General features: G+C 40.7%; 2 protein-coding genes across 2 annotated transcripts in view; both read right to left on the reverse strand.

Moving 5' to 3' along the window:
* Window positions 1-169: 169 nt before the first annotated feature.
* LOC122006604 (leucine-rich repeat receptor-like serine/threonine-protein kinase BAM1) lies at window positions 170-4,770 on the reverse strand. The gene is made up of 2 exons (XM_042562167.1): window positions 1,502-4,770; window positions 170-706 (listed from the first exon to the last, which is right to left on the reverse strand). The coding sequence occupies exons 1-2, from the start codon at window positions 4,158-4,160 to the stop codon at window positions 327-329; spliced, it is 3,039 nt and encodes a 1,012-aa protein (XP_042418101.1). The 5' UTR covers window positions 4,161-4,770; the 3' UTR covers window positions 170-326.
* Window positions 4,771-6,574: 1,804 nt separating this feature from the next.
* The window catches only part of LOC122006605 (protein NRT1/ PTR FAMILY 5.10-like), a 38,283-nt gene continuing 21,777 nt past the window's right edge, over window positions 6,575-23,080 (reverse strand). The window contains exons 3-4 of the mRNA XM_042562168.1: window positions 7,443-7,972; window positions 6,575-7,355 (exon numbers count right to left, since the gene is read on the reverse strand). Of these exons, the coding sequence (XP_042418102.1) occupies window positions 6,575-7,355; window positions 7,443-7,972 (1,311 nt within the window). The remainder of the gene's footprint in view (window positions 7,356-7,442; window positions 7,973-23,080) is intronic.

Here is a 23,080-nt window from a genome sequence, read left to right on the forward strand (position 1 = left end):
AATATAAAAGCCAAAAAAACAAGTGAGAATTATTGTGTCACATAAAGTTCAAATAAACGACACAAATTAGGGTGCAAAACAACATCATTAGCCTTGTCTCCAAATGATGGCATGCCTCCTTAAATTATAGAAAACTAGAGGAGCCAATTGCATCCCCATTCTGAGCAAATTTATAAAAAAGGACAGAAAATTTAAAGGAAAGAATAATACAATACATCATCGTCCATTAATTAAAACAACCTCAACATAATTACCTATTTTACAGAGAGGCCCTTATGCGCCCCGGCAATTTAGTTATTCGGTCCTACCAAGTATCAGAATTACAACTAGGTCAAAAGATCCGGAACTAGCTGGGGCGGCGACTGGTGGCTGCAGCTCTCCGGCAGCCTGTGGGGGAACTCCGACAGCATCTGCACTACCTCCCTCATCGTCGGCCGCTCCACGCTGTTCTCCTGCACGCACAGCATCGCCACGAAGAAGACGTGCGCGACCTCGTCGGCCGGCGGCGCCCCCACGCCGAGTCGAGGGTCGACGATCGCCGCCACGCCGTCCCGGCTGCCGCCCGTCGCGAACTTCGCCCACTGCACGATGTCGACGCCGTCGCCGAAGTCGCCCACCGGCCGCCGACCGGTGACGAGCTCGAGCAGCACCACGCCAAAGCTGTACACGTCGGATTTCTCGTCGACTTTGAGGGTGTACGCGTACTCTGCTCAGAAGAAAGAATCAAGTAAAAACAAGACAACGAGTATATTATTCGCCATCAAATCTAATCAAAGAAACAGAGGACTGAGGGTACATCATGGGAAGAATCTTTGTTTTGCCATCCAAAAACTCAACAGGATCTGGTCCGGTAACAATTCCTAGGAATTAATTAATGAATAAGTAAAAGAAAAACCCATCCCAGTTCACCAGGATCGAGAAATCTATCACAGCAATTGTTTGACCGAGAACAGAGCAGCGAGTGATCGTCACTTTGGGAACGGCGCAGTCACACAGGCCGATGCTGCGGACTGAATAACTTGACCGAGACTCCTCCCACGCCACGGCATGCATGCATGCATGCATGCATGCATGCAGTCGCCGCAGTGTCACGTCCCTGTTCGTGTTCCTCCTCGTTGGGATTCATAAGCTGGACGGGAATTAAATTCCATTGATGGGGTTCGCAGAACAAGGAGATTTGGTGTTGGATTTCTGTCATTTGTGTGGACGAGGGGGGAATAGTTGTGTAGTAAAATTGGACCACGGATGATTGAACTTTTTCATTCAATTCTTCGTCAGATCAATGAATTCGATTGTTCCATCAATTCAATTAGGGTTAGTGGGAAAGCTGAATCCAGAGAAGAGCTAAAATTTGGAAGTAGAGTTGGCAAAATAAAACAAGAAATTGCAGAGCCAAAAAGAACGAAGAAAGAATCAAACAAGAAATCGAGAAACAAGGAATTAACCATTGATTGTAATTAAATAAGGAATTGTAATGGATAGAGAGTGGTATTTGTTGCACCTGGAGCGATGTAGCCGTAGGATCCGGCGATGGCGGACATGCTCTCGGAGGCGGCGCCGTCGTGGTGGAGGAACTTGGCGAGGCCGAAGTCGGCGATGTGGGCCTCGAAGCTCGCGTCGAGAAGGATGTTGTTGGATTTCACGTCGCGGTGCACGATCCGCGGGCTGCAGTCGTGGTGCAGGTAGCAGAGCCCCCGCGCCGCCTCCATGGCTATCCGGTAGCGTCTTCCCCAGCCGAGGGATGCGCCGCCTCCCTTGCCGTGCAGCGCCGCGCCCAGGCTGCCTTTCCCCATGTACTCGTACACCAGCACGTTCGTCTCCCCGTCGCTGCAGAACGCTAGCAGACGTACGATGTTGCGGTGGCGGATGCTCCCCAGAGTGCGCACCTCCGCCCGGAAGCCGTGGTCATGCCCGCCACCCCGCAGCCGCTTCACCGCGATCTCGCTGCCCCCCGCGCGACCGAGGTACACTGTCCCTCCGCCGCCGCGCCCGATCACGTTCCCTTCCTTCATACTTTCCAGCACCTCCGCCAGGCCGAACCCCACCTTCTGGAATGCCGTCAGCTGCCACTCCCCCGCCGCCCTGCCCCCTCCGGGACGGTACGTTCGGGCCCGAGCCACCGCCGCTGCGGCGAACACCAGCGAGCAGAGCAGCAGTCCCAGCGCGACGATCAGCTTGAAATCGCTCCCTGCGCGGCCCCTGCCGGCGGGAGGCCGCGACATCGCCGCCGCCGGGTGAACATTGCACAACTGACCCGTCGCCGCCCCGCACAGAGCGGCGTTGCCCGCGAATGCCGAAGCGTTCAAGTAGGCCAGCTGGCCGACGGCAGGCACCTCACCGGAGAGATCGTTATAGGAGAAGTCCGCCGCGGTGAGGCTTCGCAATTCCGAGATGGATCGCGGAATCGAGTCGCACAGATGGTTGCGCGAGAGATTGAGATAGTTGAGTACCGAGATCCTGGCGATCTCGCCCGGGATCGGCCCGGAGAGGTTGTTCTGGCTGAGATCCAAGTATATGAGCTGGGTGCAAGCCCCGAGCTCGGACGGAATCGCGCCGGAGAGAGCATTGTGGCTAAAGTCAAGCTTGGCCGCGTGCCGGAGTTCTCCGACGTCACCGGGGATCTCGCCGGAGAGTTGATTGTTGCCCAACAGCAAGGTCTGGATCGAGGAGAGATTGAAGATTGACGGAGGAATTGAACCAGAAAGCAAATTGTTGGATAAGTTAATCTGCGCCAATTGGGAGCTGCTCTGTCCGGAATCATCATTGGGTGGTATTGAACCAGAGAGGTAGTTGCTCTGCATCTCTAACAAGTTCAGACTGGGCAAGTAGAGAATCCCCGAGGGAATGCTGCCATTGAGATAATTCTGCCCAAGCCTCGCTCTCGTGAGGCTCCAACACTTGCCCAAGCTCTCAGGGATCGGTCCAAACAAGAAATTGTTCAACAAGATCAAAACTTTGAGCTGGTTAAGCGGACAGAGATCGCCAGGAATGGTGCCCGTCAGCTTGTTCGACGAAAGGTCCAGCACGCGGAGCCGGCCGCCGGACCCCAGCTTCTCCGGGATCACGCCGGTGAAGTTGTTCATGAACAGCTGCAGCGTGTCTAGCTTTGGCAGCCTGGCGACGAAGTCAGGGATCGAGCCGTGGAGCCGATTGATGAAGAGGTTGAGCAGGGTGAGCTCGGCGAGCGCGGCGAGCTCGAGGGGTACCTCCCCGGTGAGCGCGTTGTTGGAGAGGTCGAGCAGGGTGAGCAGAGTGAGGTTGCCGAGCGCCGCCGGGATCGGCCCCGACAAGCGATTGGAATGGAGGAAGAGCGTGTCGAGGTTGGCGAGGTCGCCAAGCTCGCCCGGGATGCCCCCTTCGAGGCCGCAGCTGGAGAGGTCGAGATGCACTAGGGTGGCGGCGAGCCTCCCGAGCTCCGCTGGGATGCCGCCGTCGAACACGTTGTAGTAGCCCAAGTAGAGCTGCCTGAGTCTCGTCAAGTTGCCAATCTCACCGGGAATTCTGCCGCGGAGATCGTTCCCATTCAACGACAAGTACTCCAACGCGGCCAAACTCCCGTAGCTCGCCGGAATCCTCCCGGTGAAGTAGTTTCCGCCGAGGTCCAAGTACCGTAGTCGACTCAAATTCGCGACGCCGGACGGCAACTCGGCGGTGAAGTTGTTGTCGTAGGCGTCGAGCACCTCCAGGCTCCGCAAGCTCTCGAAGTTCCACTCGAGCCCGCCGTCGAGCAAGTTGCCCGAAATGTTCACGAACCGAAGACCCGGTAAGTTGGCGAGCTTAATCTCGCCCTCGAGCTGGTTCCCGGCGAGCGAGAGGTTCACCAGCGCGTCGAGGCCTGAGACGTCGACCGGCATACTGCCGGAAATGTTCAAGTTAGAGAGGTCGACGCCGGCCACGCGGCCGAGGTCGCACCGGACGCCAAACCACGAGCACACTGAGGTCAGATTGGCTTCACTCCAGCTTTCCAGCTCCGGGATGGAAGACTGGAACCCTGCTTTCATGGATGCCAGCACTGAGGCATCATCATGAAGCGTAGCACCAGCAGCAGGGTTTACAACGGCGGCCAACGCCGCTAGAAGAAGAAGAAAAATAACCATTTCTGTGGAAGAGTCGGCCATGACATGAAATATAGCTTTAGATTTCAGGAAGGCGGCATGCATCTGTTGTAGAAGACAAGACTTCGCAGTGAAGATCCTTGAAGATAAGTGACTACTTGGCAAGTTCCTCAGCCTCAATAACAGATCTTTTGTACTTGATTGGATTTAGGAGCTGAGGGTGTGCTCGAGGGGATACTAATAAGTATGAAGTGGAAGAGGGAAAAGGAAGAGGGTGTATTTGAATAATATTGGCAGGAAAACCATGACAGCCGACAGAAGTTTCAGAGTTTTTTCATTAAAGTTTTAGATTTTGGAGAAACAAAAAACAAACAAACAAATAAACAAGAAAAGATTTAAGAGGCTAAAGTGTTATTAAGAATCATGCCTTACTTCACTTGCAGTAAATTTGGGCATCAAAATAGAATTTGCATTTGCAGAGAAGCTGGACCTGAAACTGGAACCTGCAACTGATTCCTCCCTCGTTCAGCCACATCTCAGAGCCTGCACCTACCATTAAAGTGAAGCTCGGAAATTCGGAGTAATTTTGCCAGAAACATTAATTTCAGTTTGTTATCAAAGAAAAGATATAGACATTGACAGAGAGAAGATGTGAAGTGTTCCACTGTTGCAGCGTTTGACAGTTCATGTCCTCCTACCTTAGTCAGTAAAGCAAAGTGTGATTATAACTGAATCATTATGTCCTAGTAAGTGAGGCCATGCATGTTTTTTAAAACCTGGAGGGAAATGATGGAAGATTAGTATAGAAATATTTGCAAGTGAATGGATTTGTGGATAGGAAAGGAATCATTAAGCTTTTGTTGGGCTTTGTTTCATGTCCCTCCCAAAGGTGGATGGTTCCTCAGAGGAGGGCTCCCAAAGATCCCCTCCACTTCAAAAGACTTGATAAAGATGAAATTGGCTGGCCCCCTTCACATGGGAAAGAGTGCTCTTGTAGCATATGGATTGATTGAACAAGAGGCTGAGTCACTCTCTTTTCTTCCTCTTCTTTGCCAAAGTAGCCTTCTTTGCTTCCTGGTGCTTCTACTTCACTCCCTTTTTGCTTTAAGTCTTTGTATGATTTGTAATCTATGCATGGTTCCCACAAGATAATCTACAAGCCTTAATATGAGGGAGGTCGCTTTGTTTGAAGTCATCCATGGCATCTGAAACCTCCCTTGGTGATAGGTCTACTCATCAAAGGAGCCTTTATCTTATGGTGCCAGTGAATAAGATGGAAGAGGATCACACAGTAGGCATTATTGTTATGAATGCTAGTTCATGATTTGGGTAGTGATTATTGGATTCACATATATATAGATTTAGAAGACCATTTGCACTCAAGATTTACTCTAGTACTTGTAAGCATATTTATTTAATCAATTTTCAAACTTGATGTATATGCGAAATAGAATGATCATGGAGCTATGTGGATTGGAAAGTTCATTTGTAGAGATAAGATTGAGAGTTTGGCTGAAATTTTAGCATTCAAAGAGTTTGGTCGCAAGATTTGAGAATCCTTCCATTCATTTATAATGCAATAAAAGAGATCTTTTGATTCTTTCAAGATTTACAAGATCCTTCCCCAATTGCCAGTGGTCCTTGATCACTCTTTCTTGGATGCAGGTTTTTTATATTTTTTATATGTAAAATTTGTGTTCTACAGATTAAAAACCTTCCTTTTTGGATCATCAAGAAGGAATCTCAGTTTTTCTATTTGTGCATTGTTTCCCACCTGAAAGCAGATGTTCTTCAGTATTATTCAAAAGCTACAAGGCATGAACACTAGAGCCTCTTTAACTTTAATGAGCACAGGAACACCTCAAACATTTTCATTCTTAAAGACAGCAAGATGATGAGACAAAAAGAGAAAGTTGAAAATTAAAGCGAGAACAAAAACAAAGCAGAAAATGAGCTTTTTTTCTTTTTCTTTTTTTTTTTAAAAAATACTTCTTTCTATAAAATAATTTCCATTTCTTGAAGGCTTCAAGCACAAGGGAGTATCTTTGGAAGCTGCCATGTCTCATTTCCAATGAAATGATATGAGGAAGAAATTAAAGCTTCAATGACTGCACTGTTCCCTAGCAAGATGGTGGTTTCTTTTGGGTTTTGTAATGCCCTTGCATTGTCTCTGAGCAGGCATCAGTTCAGATCAGACAAGATTAATTCAGCTTTGCTTGTATGAATGCTTGTAAAAGACATTAAAACTCGATTCTTATTAGGTGATCATTATTTTTTTTTAAAAAAAAAAGGAAAAAGAAAAAGAAAAAGAAAAAAATTGGCTTTGAGTTAGTGGAAGAATCCTTGGATTCTCTCCTTCTTTCCAGACCTTTGGAACTGCATTATTGCAACGGCTACAAGATGTTTGTTTAAATTCCATCAAAGAGACACGTTCAACCAGAGCATCCATTTAAACATCTGACAAGGACCAAACGAACATGATTAAGTCTGTGAGACAATTACTTCTCCAGGACAGATATTTACATCGCTGGATTGCCCTTCGTCTTGTAGACATAAAATTGTGCAGAGCAAAGGAAGATGAGCAGCTCTACGGCACTGAGGCCTGCAAGGAGCAGGTAGAAGTAATCAAGATGTGCCCTGTTGAGGTTATCAGGGAACCAGCTCCCTCCCTGGCTGCTGGTAATGAGGTTGATTGCTGACACAATGAAGCCGCTTATGAAGTTTCCAACGCCAAAGATGCTGAGGCAGAACGCGAGGCCCAGGCTTCTGAATGCCTCGGGCACCTGGTCATAGAAGAACTCCTGAAGGCCGACGACGGCGAAGACATTGGCAATTCCGCACAACACGTTCTGCGGCATCAGCCACCACATGCTCATGGGGATCACCTCGTCCGGCAAGTCCACCAGCCCCATCTCTCTGCAGGTCCTCAGCCTCTTCATCTCGACGAATGCAGCGACGAGCATGACGACGACGGAGAGCGCGACTCCCGTGCCGATGCGCTGCAGCATGGTGATCCCGCTCGGTTCGCCGGTGAATCTTCGAGCGAGCGGCACGAGGAGGCGGTCGTAGACCGGGATGAAGGCGATGGCAGAGATGCCGATGAAGCACTGCAGCGATGCCGACGGGACTTGGAATTTGCTTCCCAGTCTCCTGTCCATGGTGCTGCCTTGTTTGGTGAAGAAGGTTGATGCCTGAGAAAGGACGACGGCGTAGATTAAGCAGGACGCCCATATGGGAAACAACCGAAACAGTCCCTTGGCCTCTTCACGATCGACATTGTTGGCCGTGCTGTCTTCTTCACTGGCAAGCAAAATTGGGGAATCATCAGAGACAAGCTTGATTTTTAATAACTGATCATGAAACAGGATCAAAATGAGCTGCTCTTACTTGGCTAGATCAGGTGCCTTGCTCAGTAAAGCCTGTCTTGATTCTTCTTGCTCTGAACCAACCTGCCATTTTTTGAACAGAGTGAACAATGCTTTAGATGCTCCAGAGACGGGGTTCTTGCCGTGCCCAACGTTATAAAACCTATACGTGCCGGTGCCCAGCAAGAAGATGAGAAGACCAAGTGCCATGAACACGCATGATACCCCAAATCCTACGACCCAGCTGACGTTATCTTGGACATAATTGAGGCAGATGGTGGCGATGGTGGAGCCGGCAATCAAGCAGAAGGTCCACCAGTTGAAGAAGGAGCTCTTGAGATTGCACTCCTCGGGGTCGTTATCGTCGAACTGGTCGGCGCCGAATGCCTGGAGGCAGGGCTTCTGGCCGGCCTGTGCGACTGCCACAAGATACAGGGAGAAGTAGAACAGAGCGAGCTGTAGCTTGCTGGGGGAGCAGAGCGTAGAGTCTATGTTGCATTCCAGTGGATGGAAGGTTGGAAGAACAGAAGACAGTGTCAACAAGCCTAATCCCTGAGAAATGTATTGAGTTTACAAATACTATTGTGTTCTAGATAGTCATCATCCTTCAGATGAAATGGTAAAGAATGAACAATAAAAATAAAGAAACATTGTTTTTTACCCAAAACATGCATATGTTCAAGGTATATTTTTTCAGTAGAATGATAAATCTAAAAATGTTCATCATTCTAGAATCTATTTGTATATGTAAATTATTATTATATAAGAGTAAATTGGTCTTTTGCTATTATTTTTATTATCTATTGATATTTAATTTTCCTTTATAAATCATGAGTTTTTTTAATACAATTATCTAGCCTTAGTTGGTTTTCTTTTTTCTCTCATCTTTTTCTCCTTCTCTTTTCATCATTTGTTTGTATTTTATTTGCATGGTTCATATGATATCAGAGCACGGTCCTGTCGAGCTGAAAAGTTTGGATTTGGAAGGACTTCAATGTCGTTGTTGAGATTTGTTATTTCAAGATGTCTGAAGATTGATCATTATGAGACTTCTTCAGCGATTCCTATATTGTGGTTGGTTTGTTGGAAAAATTGACTCACTGTAGCGGTAGGAGAATTATATTTTCTTGAGTTTTAACTGTTGGATCGTCTTGAAACTTTGAGTGAACATTTCTCATATCGAGGGCTGCATTTTGAATAGTGGAAATCAGATTTTGAGTTCTTTAAGTCCACTTGATAACTAAAAAATGTGAATATTAATTCTGTTTTCTCCTTGAAAATGCAGTAGTCAATCACAACAACAATTCCTTAAACCCGGAGCACCCAACATGACAACAGTAGTTCCTCCTATATACTTTGGAGTGACTCAATCATCTAATGCCACAATCGCTACTCTTAATAAACAGTTTCAGAAGTTCCTTGCATCTCAACCACATGTAATGCCTGTCTCTTCTCATATAGGTTTTCCCTCTAGTGGTACCTCAGGTATACCTTCCCTTATCTGGATCCTTGAATTGGGAGCTTCGCATCATATATCACCTAATATAAATTCTTTTGTTTTTATAAATTCATCTTCTTATTGTTGGAGTGTATACTGAAAGCCTAAGCTTTGTAAACATTCATTATGAATAAAGAATCACATTTGGTCAAATTGTCTACATTTGTTTGTAGTTGTTCATTTAATTTATATTGTAGATAACATAGTATGTGGTGTCACATACAGAAGATGATGTTATCAGTACCTTATAAATTATAAACAGTAGCTCACGACTAAAATGGAAAGGAACAAACCATTAGAAGGTCATAGTGTAATTAGGTATTAGTTTATCTTGACTATATAATTACACTAGTACACTCAGAGTGTATTGAGTAGGACCATTAGAGGTCGTTTCTTTTATACTGACTTTATAAAGGAACAAAGACCTCAGTTATTATGGAAGTGTGTGCTCTTAATCCTAATATAATAACAAGCACATATGTTTGATATTTATTTCTTTAATTTATCAATGGGTGAGATTTAGTTCGATGAATCAATAAACCCGATAAGTTGGGAAATGGTATCACTTATAGTGTGTGTTGTTGATTATAGAAGGAAACCGTGTCCTAGAGATACTAGGTTGATAATGTCCCCAAGAGGAGCTCATAAGGATTGTCATGTTAAACCCTGCAGGTGGACTTAGTCCGACATGACGATAAGGTTGAGTGGTACTACTCTTGGACTTAGATATTAATTAAATGAGTTGTCAGTAACTCACTTAATTAGTGGACATTCGATATCTTAAACACAGGGAGACTAACATGCTCATAATAAGGAGCCCAAAAATGTAATTTGGGATTGGTGCGGTAGTTCAATGATAGTTCTCTAGTGGAATGAATTATCATTGATAAAATTAAGTTGTGTGTTCGAACACGGATGTTTAATTTTATCGGAGACCAAAACCAATTCCTCCTCTCGGTCCCTATCGTAGCCTCTTATTTATAGAGTTCTATACTCACCTATACCCACCTTCTATACCCACTAATAGGGGGTCGGCCAAGCTAGCTTGGGAACAAGCTAGGGCCGGCCTATTGGGTGGCCGGCCCTAGCTTGAACCCAAGCTAGTAGGGCCGGCCAAATTAAATTAAAAAAGAAATTTAATTTTAATTTTTATTATTATGTGGAAGATATAATTTAAAGAGAATTAAAATTAAAATATCTCTCTTGTAAAAGATCTACAAAAGATTAAAGAAAGAGATTAGATCTCTTTCCTTATTTGTAGATTGGAGAGATGTTTTATTTTCTCTTTTAAAATTATTCACATGTTAATAAAATTAAAATTATAGAAATTTCCTTTTATTAACCATGAAGAGATTTTTAAAGAGAATTTTTTTTTTTAAATTTCCGGAAACAAATTAGGAAGTTTTAATTGTTGATTAAAACTTGTCCAATTTGTTCTCCAATGATGTGGCCGGCCATTGAAGTTTGATTTGGAAAATTTATTTTATTTTTCTAAATTAAATCATGTCAAGGAAATTGAGGAAATTTTATTGTAATTAAATTTCCTAATTTGCCTAGGCCAAGGAATATAAAAGAAGGGGTGAGGGTGCCTTCAAGGGACACAACATCTATTATTTCTCTCCCTCTTTTGTTCCTTGGTGTGGCCGGACATCATCTCCTTCTTTTCCTCTTGTGGTGGCCGAACCTCTCCCTCTCCCTTGGAGCTCTTGTGGTGGCCGGATACTACTCGGAGAAGAAGAAGAAGAAGGAGAGAAAGCTAGCATCTCTTGGAGCTTGGTTAGTATTTTGGTTTTCCTCCTTGGTGAAGTTTTTCCTTTGTGGCCGAACCTTGCTTGGAGGAGAAGAAGGTGGTTGGTGTTTTCTCATCTTGGTAGATCGTTGCCCACACAACGTCCGAGGTTAGAAGAGGAATACGGTAGAAGATCAAGAGGTCTTTCTAGAAGGTATAACTAGTAGTTTTTCCTTTTCCGCATCATGCTAGTTATTTATGGAAATAATACCAAATACAAGAGGCTTACGTTCTAGAATTTCGAATATGTTTTTCAAAGTTGTGTTCTTTTGGTTTTTTCTTTTCCTTGTGATTTGATTGTTCTCTTTGGTTAACCTAAAGTTATTTTAGGAAATTAAATATTATCTTTCTATAAAAGGTTTTGTCTAGTCGGTGGTGGTTGCTCCCATATCCAAGAAGGTCATGTGCCTCGCCACGTCAGTACTGGGAACCTTTTATGGAAATTAATATTTAATGGAATTAATAACTTAAGGAGACTTGGGTCGAACGTGTTAAGTTCCGCAGGAGATCCAAGTCAAAACCTAAAAGAACAAATAGATTAAGTTTTGGATCAAACGTGTTAAGTTCATGCGATCCAAAATTTAATTTAAAAGAACACATGGTAGCTAGGAAAGGTTCAGATCTTTGTACAAAATTTTGCATTGGAACCTATAGGTTTTCCGAGTAGCAACCAACAATTGGTATCGAGCTAGGGTTTTGCCTCTGTATTTGGTATTTAGTTTAATTATGCACATGTCATACATAATTTAGGCAGGTTAATAGTAGGATGTGCTAACTTTGTGGATGCAGGATCCAACTATTATGGCTTTTAGTTATTATGTGTGTGATTGGACCCTTGGACATGTCAAGGGCATTTATATGTGTGTGCATGATTGTATTAAAATACAGCAGGAGCTGTATTTAGTTTTATTAGGATTTTATTTTTGATCTAGATACATGTACATTCCTTTTATGGAATATAGGATCAAAATGTAAAATTCTATTTATGTCGCTGATCGAATCTTGCAAAGCGTGGAACCTTCTAGGAACCAGAGGCGCAGCGGAACTAAGGGCAAGATGGATGCGACAGCTAGACCCGGTGGCGGTGGCCAAATATGGCAGCAGCTTGGGATGACAACACACGGAGAACAACTAGAAATAAAAGCCATAATAGTTGAAAATTAAATTTTCTATTTATTGCTTTTATATTGTGCTGTGTGTGCATGTTAGTTTACAAGTTTAGTAGGCTAGCATAGTTAAAATTCCTCATTTATAAATAACTAAGTGGGAGAGGGATTTTAAATAAATCCCATGGTCTCCATTACTGGTTTGTAAGTGATACAAACAAGTTTGCGCGTTGGCTCTGAGTGCCTTCCTCCATAACGGATGAGCTTGTTTGTGGATCACTAGAACAGACTTTCATTTTTGGATGTCTATAGGAAATTAATTAAGAGCGTGTGATCTTCCCCAACGGAAGGGGCATAATCTTATTAATGGACTTAGTGTCAAGTAATGGTATACACTTAGACACATCTAATAGTATCCTCCCCAACGGAGTCACTACTATTATTTGTGTGACCAAATAATACCAACTATTAATTTTATTTGTCAAAAAGTTATGTTGACAAGATAATAAAATTAATGGGTTAAAACCCTTCTTTACGAATGTTGAATTTGTATACGTCCACACTAACGTGGCATACAAAATTCACGGTGATATGAGGTGTTGGTTAATTAAAAATAGTATTGTTTGAGAAATCAATATTATTCTAAATTTAGAGTTCTGACCAAAAGTTATTTGTGATTCTTAGGATGACTTTCAACCCACTGTCCATCATACTTCAACAAAATAGACTTACTGGACCTAATTACATAGATTGGAAAAGGAACATGGACATTGTTCTGACTGCTGAAAGCTATAAATTTGTACTGACTGAACCTTGTCCTGACTGAACCTTGTCCTGATGCACCCACTGGTGAATCTACCCAAGAGGAGATTGAATATCATAAGAGATGGGTAAAGGCAGATGAGATGGCGCGGTGTTACATTTTGGCTTCAATGTCAAATGTATTGCAACATCAGCATAAAGATTTACCAACATCTTATGATATTATGAACAATCTCAAGGAACTCTTTGGTCATCAGGATAGGGCTTCTAGACAAGAAGCTATGAGAAAGATAATGACAGCCACCATGCAAGAGGGTACTCCTGTAAGGGATCATATCCTAAAGATGATGGCTTATCTAAACGAGATACAGATCCTTGGAGGAGAAATTGATGGGGAAACCCAGATCGATATGATCCTCCAAACGCTACCTAGAAGTTTTGAGCAGTTCCGCCTGAACTATAATATGAATAAGAGGATTTATTCATTAGGGGAACTACTGACAGAACTTCAAGCAGCAGAAGGATTATTTCGTCACAATTCTCAAATTCACTATGCTGAAAATGGTTCTACTTCTAAACCGAGAGGAAAGAAGAAGAAAAAACAAGCTGGCTCAGCAAAGAAAGTGAATAAATCTCAGAGTACGGGATTTAAAGCTGGAGTGAAGAAGCCGAAGGGCAAGTGCTTCATCTGCAAGCAGGCAGGACATTGGAAGGCGGACTGTCCTCGTAAGAACCAAAACAAAGGTATATCTCATGCTCTAGTTGTTGAAACATGTTTAGCGGTGTTATCTACCAGCACCTGGTGTGTAGATACGGGAGCCACTGATCATGTCTGCAATTCCTTGCAGGGGTTCCAGGAAACCCGATGACTATCTGAAGGGGAGATTACCGTCTACATGGGCAATGCTACTAAGGTGGCAGCTGTTGCAGTGGGAGACGTCTACTTATCTTTTAGTAGAAATAAAAATTTGGTTTTAAGAAATTGTCTTTATGTACCCAGTTTTAGAAAGAATTTAATTTCAGTTTCTAAACTGTTTTTAGATGGATATTCAGTTTCTTTCAGTAACGATGTAGTTATTAAAAGAAATAAAGTGATTATATGTTCTGGTGCATTAGTTGGCAATTTGTATACTTTAAATCCAAATTCTTCCACAAAGCAAAACATGGAAATTTATAATTCATCTTCTAACTCAAATAAGAGAAAAGAACCTTCAGAAATGAACCAAGTATATCTTTGGCATCTAAGGTTTGGTCATATTAACTTAAGTAGGATTCAGAGGCTTATAGCCGATGGACTTTTGGGTTCATTAGAGTTGGAAAATTTTCCAACTTGTGAATCTTGCTTGGAAGGTAAAATGACCAAGAGGCCTTTTAAGGCCAAGGGGTATAGAGCAAAAGAAGTGTTAGAATTGGTTCACTCTGATTTGTGTGGTCCTATGTCTGTCCAGGCAAGAGGAGGTTTTGAATATTTTGTCTCTTTCATAGACGATTATTCAAGATACGGATATATTTACCTAATGCGCCGCAAGTCCGAGTGCTTTGATAAGTTCAAAGAATACAAGGCTGATGTGGAAAAACGATTAGGTAAAAGTATCAAGACACTACGATCTGATCGTGGTGGCGAATACCTCTTAGGAGAGTTTAGGAATTACTTATCAGAAGCTGGGATTCAATCCCAATTGTCTGCACCTGGAACACCCCAACAGAATGGTGTAGCAGAACGAAGGAATAGGACTCTTATGGAGATGGTTAGATCGATGATGAGTTATTCAGAATTACCAAATTCATTTTGGGGATATGCTCTGGAAACAACAGTATACATTCTGAACTTAGTACCTTCTAAATCAGTTTCTTCTACTCCCATAGAATTGTGGAATGGGCGAAAACTCAGTCTAAGACATATTCGGATTTGGGGTAGTCCAGCACATGTGCTGAAACCAGATGCTGATAAGTTAGAATCTCGTACAGAAGTTCGCGTGTTTGTAGGATATCCCAAAGGAACGAAAGGTGGTTTATTTTATAGTCCTAAAGACCAGAAGGTCATTGTTAGCACCAATGCCCAGTTTTTAGAAGAAGACTATATAATGGATCACAAGCCCAGTAGCAAAGTTGTTTTAGAAGAACTTAGAGAGGACACGTCTACCTTAGTACCAACAATACAAGATGAAGTACCACAAGAGACTACAACACGTGTCACACATGATACACAACCACAGACAGTGCCTCATCGTAGTGGAAGGGTTGTAAGGCAGCCTGATAGATTCATATTTTTGGGAGAGTCTTCGGACTTGATCTCGGGTAAACATGAACCTGATCCCCGAACATATGATGAAGCACTCCAAGATATAGATGCAGCATCTTGACAAAAGGCAATGAATTCTGAAATAGAGTCTATGTACTCTAATAAGGTCTGGGAGCTTGTAGAACCACCCGATGGTGTAAAAGCCGTTGGATGCAAGTGGATCTACAAAAGGAAAAGAGGGACAAACGGAAAGGTAGAAACCTTCAAAATTAGGCTTGTTGCGAAAGGACACACTCAGAAAGAGGGAATCGATTATAAGGAGACCTTTTCACCGGTAGCCATGCTTAAGTCTATCCGGATACTCTTATCCATTGCTGCTCATATGGATTATGAGATTTGGCAAATGGATGTTAAGACAGCTTTCCTTAATGGAAGTCTTGAAGAGAACATCCATATGAAGCAACCAGAATGGTTCATTGAAAAAGACAAAGAGCATCTAGTGTGCAAGCTCAATCGGTCCATTTATGGACTGAAGCAAGCTTCAAGGTCTTGGAACATCCGGTTTAATGAAGTAATCGAATCATATGGATTTATTCAGTGTCCGGATGAGTCTTGTGTATACAAGAAGTGTAACGGAAATATGGTGGTATTTCTTGTACTATACGTAGATGATATTTTGTTAATTGGCAACAATGTCAAGCTATTATCAGACGTAAGGGTATGGTTGTCTAAACAATTTGATATGAAGGACTTAGGAGATTGTGCACACATTCTTGGGATCAAAGTTATAAGGGATCGTAAGAAAAGAATGTTGTGTCTGTCCCAAGCTTCATATATAGATACAATCCTTGCTCGTTTTAGCATGCAGGATTCCAAGAAAGGTTTCTTACCTTTTAGACATGGAGTAGCTCTATCTAAAGAGATGTCTCCAAAGACATCAAAAGAGATAGAGGACATGAAAGCAGTTCGGCTGTAGGAAGCCTAATGTATGCAATGCTATGTACGAGACCTGATATCTGTTTTGCCGTGGGCATGGTCAGCAGATATCAAAGTAACCCTGGACAAGGACATTGGACTGCGGTAAAGCATATATTAAAGTACCTGAGAAGGACTAGAGATTATATGCTAGTTTATCAAGCAGACGATTTGCTCCCTGTGGGTTACACGGATTCAGATTTCCAATCAGATAGGGATAACAGTAAGTCTACATCAGGCTATGTGTTTACTTTAGGAGGTGGAGCCATTTCATGGAGGAGTGTTAAGCAGAAATGCGTTTCGGACTCAACCATGGAAGCTGAGTATGTAGCAGCCTCTGAGGCAGCTAAAGAAGCAGTATGCTCAGGAACTTTCTAATGGACTTAGATGTGATTCCTGGTTTGCCCAAAATCATCATAATTTATTGTGATAATAGCGGTGCAGTTGTAAACTCGAAGGAACCACGAGCCCATAAGGCAAGTAAACATATAGAGCGCAAGTACCACCTGATACGAGATATTGTGAAGCGAGGAGAAGTTGTCATCGCCAAGATTGCATCAGCGGATAACCTGGCAGATCCTTTCACTAAGGTCCTTCCGGCGAAAGCTTTCGATCGGCATGTGGAGGGAATGGGAATCAGATGTATGGTAGAAGATATGGCAGCTTAGTCATTAGTATAAGTGGGAGATTGTTGGAGTGTATACTGAAAGCCTAAGCTTTGTAAACATTCATTATGAATAAAGAATCACATTTGGTCAAATTGTCTACATTTGTTTGTAGTTGTTCATTTAATTTATATTGTAGATAACATAGTATATGGTGTCACATACAGAAGATGATGTTATCAGTACCTTATAAATTATAAACAGTAGCTCACGACTAAAATGGAAAGGAACAAACCATTAGAAGGTCGTAGTGTAATTAGGTATTAGTTTATCTTGACTATATAATTACACTAGTACACTCAGAGTGTATTGAGTAGGACCATTAGAGGTCGTTTCTTTTATATCGACTTTATAAAGGAACAAAGACCTCAGTTATTATGGAAGTGTGTGCTCTTAATCCTAATATAATAACAAGCACATATATTTGATATTTATTTCTTTAATTTATCAATGGGTGAGATTTAGTTCGATGAATCAATAAACCCGATAAGTTGGGAAATGGTATCACTTATAGTGTGTTGTTGATTATAGAAGGAAACTGTGTCCTAGAGATACTAGGTTGATAATGTCCCCAAGAGGAGCTCATAAGGATTGTCATGTTAAACCCTGCAGGTGGACTTAGTCCGACATGACGATAAGGTTGAGTGGTACTACTCTTGGACTTAGATATTAATTAAATGAGTTGTCAGTAACTCACTTAATTAGTGGACATTCGATATCTTAAACACAGGGAGACTAACATGCTCATAATAAGAAGGAGCCCAAAAATGTAATTTGGGATTGGTGCGGTAGTTCAATAATAGTTCTCTAGTGGAATGAATTATTATTGATAAAATTAAGTTGTGTGTTCGGGGCGAACACGGGATGCTTAATTTTATCGGGAGACCAAAACCAATTCCTCCTCTCGGTCCCTATCGTAGCCTCTTATTTATAGAGTTCTATACTCACCTATACCCACCTTCTATACCCACCAATAGGGGGCCGGCCAAGCTAGCTTGGGAACCAAGCTAGGGCCGGCCTAGGTATAAAATTGGGTGGCCGGCCCTAGCTTGAACCCAAGCTAGTAGGGCCGGCCAAATTAAATTAAAAAGAAATTTAATTTTAATTTTTATTATTATGTGGAAGATATAATTTAAAGAGAATTAAAATTAAAATATCTCTCTTGTAAAAGATCTACAAAAGATTAAAGAAAGAGATTAGATCTCTTTCCTTATTTGTAGATTGGAGAGATGTTTTATTTTCTCTTTTAAAATTATTCACATGTTAATAAAATTAAAATTATAGAAATTTCCTTTTATTAACCATGAAGAGATTTTTAAAGAGAATTTTTTTTTTTTAAATTTCCGGAAACAAATTAGGAAGTTTTAATTGTTGATTAAAACTTGTCCAATTTGTTCTCCAATGATGTGGCCGGCCATTGAAGTTTGATTTGGAAAATTTATTTTATTTTTCTAAATTAAATCATGTCAAGGAAATTGAGGAAATTTTATTGTAATTAAATTTCCTAATTTGCCTAGGCCAAGGAATATAAAAGAAGGGGTGAGGGTGCCTTCAAGGGACACAACATCTATTATTTCTCTCCCTCTTTTCTTTTCCTCTTGTGGTGGCCGAACCTCTCCCTCTCCCTTGGAGCTCTTGTGGTGGCCGGATACTACTGGAGAAGAAGAAGAAGAAGAAGAAGGAGAGAAAGCTAGCATCTCTTGGAGCTTGGTTAGTATTTTGGTTTTCCTCCTTGGTGAAGTTTTTCCTTTGTGGCCGAACCTTGCTTGGAGGAGAAGAAGGTGGTTGGTGTTTTCTCATCTTGGTAGATCGTTGCCCACACAACGTCCGAGGTTAGAAGAGGAATACGGTAGAAGATCAAGAGGTCTTTCTAGAAGGTATAACTAGTAGTTTTTCTTTTTCCGCATCATGCTAGTTATTTATGGAAATAATACCAAATACAAGAGGCTTACGTTCTAGAATTTCGAATATGTTTTTCGAAGTTGTGTTCTTTTGGTTTTTTCTTTTCCTTGTGATTTGATTGTTCTCTTTGGTTAACCTAAAGTTATTTTAGGAAATTAAATATTATCTTTCTATAAAAGGTTTTGTCTAGTCGGTGGTGGTTGCTCCCATATCCAAGAAGGCCATGTGCCTCGCCACGTCAGTACTGGGAACCTTTTGTGGAAATTAATATTTAATGGAATTAATAACTTAAGGAGACTTGGGTCGAACGTGTTAAGTTCCGCAGGAGATCCAAGTCAAAACCTAAAAGAACAAATAGATTAAGTTTTGGATCAAACGTGTTAAGTTCCGCAGGCGATCCAAAATTTAATTTAAAAGAACACATGGTAGCTAGGAAAAGGTTCAGATCTTTGTACAAAATTTTGTACAGTGGAACCTATAGGTTTTCCGAGTAGCAACCAACACTTATATATCGATCATGACCACTGATGGTTCTTCCATACCATTAGCTTGTGTTAACTCTATTTATACATTTAATTTGTCTTTGTTTAATGTATATCATATTTCTAATCTTATTTTGAATCTTGTCTCATCGGTCAATTATGTGATTCTTGTTTCTCAGTTTCTTTTACTTCATATTCTTATTATGTGCAAGATCCGTGATCCTAGAAGTAGATTGGATAGGCCATAGGCAGAGGGGACTATATGCATTAGAAGACCTCAAAGTTCTAGATGTTGCAGCTTCTAATATTAATTTGTCATCCTTTCGGTTAACCTATATTTTCTTCTGATTTTTATTTTAGGATTCTCATCTTGGATATAGTTTTTCTTCTTGTTTGAAATACTTAGCTTCTAAAAGAAATTTAGAAAAATTGTAAACTCATGATATTTTTGATTGGTATGGTTGCAAATTGGAAAAATTATCTGCTTTACCTTTCTATAGAAGTATCTATGTTTTTTGTGCACCGTTTGAATTGGTTCATTCTGATGTATGAGGTCCATCTCCTATTCGTAGACTTGGTGGATCTCATTACTACGTTTACTTTGTTGATGATTGTACTCATTACATTTGGATTTATTTTATGAAACATCATTCTAGTTTCCTTGGTATCTATCATATGTTTCGTGTCAGGGTAAAAACTCACAACATATTATTGTTATTAAATGCTTTCGATATAATTTGGTTGATGAATATATGTCCAATATTTTTTCTGAACTACTTACCTCAGATGATACACTTCATCAAAGTTCTTGTACTGATACTTCTAAACAAAATGATGTTGCTGAAAGGAAACATAGACATATTGTTGAAATTATACATTCTCTCTTGTTATATGCATATGTTCCTAGAGAATTCTGGGGGGGAACTATTCTTATTGTAGTCCATTCTATCAATAGAATTCTATCTTCTATTATATCTGGTTTGTCTACTTTTGAAAAATTATATGGTTTTATTCCTCATTATTCTGTCTTAAGAGTTTTTAGATCCACATGTTTTGTCCTTCGTCCTCATGTTGAATGTAGTAAGCTTATTTCTTGGTTCACTCTTTGTGTTTTTCTTGGTTACGATAAATGTAAAAAGGGATATAGATGCTATGATCCAGTTAATAAAAAATTTTATATCTCGCGTCATGTTTTTTTCTTGAACACATCCCATTCTAGTCCATTTCAGACTCCTAATCTTCAAAAATCTAATCTCACTCGTATGGATCCTTTTTGCAATGACTCTGATGATATGTTATCTCATGTTTCCTCATAATTAGACTACCCTAGCACCTCTTCTTCTAATGATGCTACTTACAGGATTGACACTGATACAAATTCTGGTCATCAACTTTCCAATGATCCCTCTGCTCCTACTACTTCCCATGATGTTCCTGTAATGGTGGATCCTCCTCCTCGTTACCATTAACTATTTCATAACTCCAATTAATTACCTTATTTGCGGATTCTATTTATTCTGGTTCCTTTTCTTCGTTTTTGGCTTCTATTCACCAATTGCCTGAGCCTCCTTTTATAGAGAGGCTGTTCTTGATCCTCTTTTGTAGTAGGCTATTGCAGAAGAAGTTTCTACTTTGTATCAAATAGGTATTTGGGATCTTATAAGATCGCTCTTCGTTTGGAAAAGCGTATGATTGGTTCTCAATGGGTGTATAAGAGCATCCACAATAGCTTGGGATATTTCTCCCAAGTATTTGTGGACCACACTTCCACATCAACTTTCAAATATCCCACTATTCAAATATCTCAACTTTCACAATGAAATATCCCACCATCCAAATATTTATGGGTCCCACTCATCAAATATTCACTCTCAAATATCCTCAATTCTACAATTAAATATCTCACCATCAACCAAATATTTATAGGGCCCACGACCATTTAATTAACTAATTACATTTAATTTTAATAAAAATATAATAGAAATATAAATTTAAGTTCATACAAATACAAACATTTTATAAATTTAAAATTAAAATACAGAGATACACACCATATTTAATTAATAAAATACATAACGATAAACTACAATTAATAAACTAAACATTAAGCAGATAAAATAAACCATAGAAATTCACTACATGTTCAATTTTTTCTTCAGTTGTTCACATATCGCAAGATGATTTTTAAGTTGTTCATCAGTCATGCCTCGTGTGTCCATTACGAGGAGTTGATGTGCTTGGATGAGTTGATCAACTTTCTTATTGTTATTATACTCTTCCAAATGTGTCATTGATTGTTGCATAGCCTGATTCAATTCATCAAGTAGGCCTACTCTTTCTTTGCCTTTCCTCTTTGCTGCCTTCTGTCCCATTGGACGAGATCGGATTTCTCTATCATCTATATCAACAGTTGTGTTAGGATTAGAAGAGTTAGTATGTGCACCTGATGATTCTGATGTTCTTGCTTTTTTTGTAGCCCATCGATCTGAGGATTGAGGAGCATACATAGGACTATCTTTCACGATTCTTCACACATGCTCATATTGGAAAGTAGTTTTAAAAGTACTCTTGTATTCTTCATGAGCTCGGACCATCAAATCCTCGTCACTCCATCCGCTTGGTTGATTATTATACCATTTATTGTAGATTCCATTGTATCTATTTACGATCTTTTTCAATGAAGCCCAATGTGATTTTGCTTTCTCCGCAGTTCTCTTTTTAGCTCCCTTAGCTCGATTGGTATTGAAGTATGCCACAACTCGTTTCCAAAATGACTCACTCTTCTGGGCATTACCAACTATTGAACCTTCACTCATAATTGTGTAGGCCGCTGCAAGGAGCTTATCATCTGCTACTGTCCATACTGTTCGCTTGCTATGATCTTCATCTAATTCGTTGCCCATCTCTGGTGCTTGATTTAGAATAATATTGTCGGACCCTATTTCAGATGAGAATGGAGGAAATTGTGAATCGGGAACTGCATAAGGTGTATCTTTATCACTGTCAGCTGCATCAACACTAGCTCTTCTCGATTCATTTGATTGAATCTCTGGTGATTGAAGTTGATTATTTCCATGAGATGGGGCTTGCATGAAATACTGACTACTCTGCCAATATTCTGGAGGATATGTATAAAACGGAGCTCGAGGGTCGTCACTCAAAGAATTTGGATAACTTTATAAATTATGGTAATATGGTGGTGGGTATGGAAAAGGTTGGAAATTTGGTGGATGTTGAGTGGGAAATGGAAATTGAGGATTGAAGAAATTAGGACGGACTCGAGAACTTTCCTCACTAGAATTTTCGTCGATATTTGGAGAGTTGAACAAATCCCTAAAATAATGACCATAATTTTTATCCATCTCTCTAAATTTTTGGTAGGCAATGGGTATGGAAATGATGAAAATAGATGAAAGAAAGGATGTATATATAGGGAGAAATTAAACGTTACCCAACGTTTAATTTTTCAAACGTTTTCGAATGTTTAATTTTCCGAACATTGATTCCTCGAACGTTTAATTTTTCCAACGTACGCTTCATTTTTAATGTTTTAATCGTCTGAATTTAATTAAATTTAAAAAAATAAAAAAATGAAGTCACAGATCCACATTTAAGGTGGGGCCCACCAATTAAAAGAATAAAAAAAATAAAAAATAGTGGCAGCCCACTTTTTGTGGGCCCCACAAGGGGAAATCACCGGGCACTGATGAGTGCCCGGTGATTTCCATTACCCCATCAAATATCCCCCACAATAGAGGATATTTGGGAGTGGGGGATATTTGGAGAAATATCCCCTCCAAATATCCCCCATTGTGGATGCTCTAAGATCAAAACTAAATCAGATGGGTTAGTTGAGCAGTATAAAGCTCATTTGGTTGCTAAAGAATTTTTTCAACAGTTTGATATGAATTATAAGGAAACCTTTGCTCTAGTTTCCAAGCTTGTTTCTATCCGTACTCTCATTATAATTGCATCAGTTCGTGAGTGGTCCATTTTTCAGATAGTTGCTAAAAATATTTTTTAAATGGAAATCTTCTAGAAGAAGTTTACATTGTGCCTTTACCAGGTATCAATCACAATCTTAGTGAATTTTACAGACTAAAGAAGGCTCTTTAAGACCTTAAACAAAATCCTTGAGCTTGGTTTGACAAGTTTTCCATTATGATTAGATCTCTTGACTTTCTTCCTAGTCAATATGACTTCGCTCTTTTTGTTCATTGTACTTTGTTAGGTTGTACG

The sequence above is a fragment of the Zingiber officinale genome, chromosome 7B, assembly GCF_018446385.1.
Source record: "Zingiber officinale cultivar Zhangliang chromosome 7B, Zo_v1.1, whole genome shotgun sequence".
Classification (NCBI taxonomy): Eukaryota; Viridiplantae; Streptophyta; class Magnoliopsida; order Zingiberales; family Zingiberaceae; genus Zingiber; species Zingiber officinale.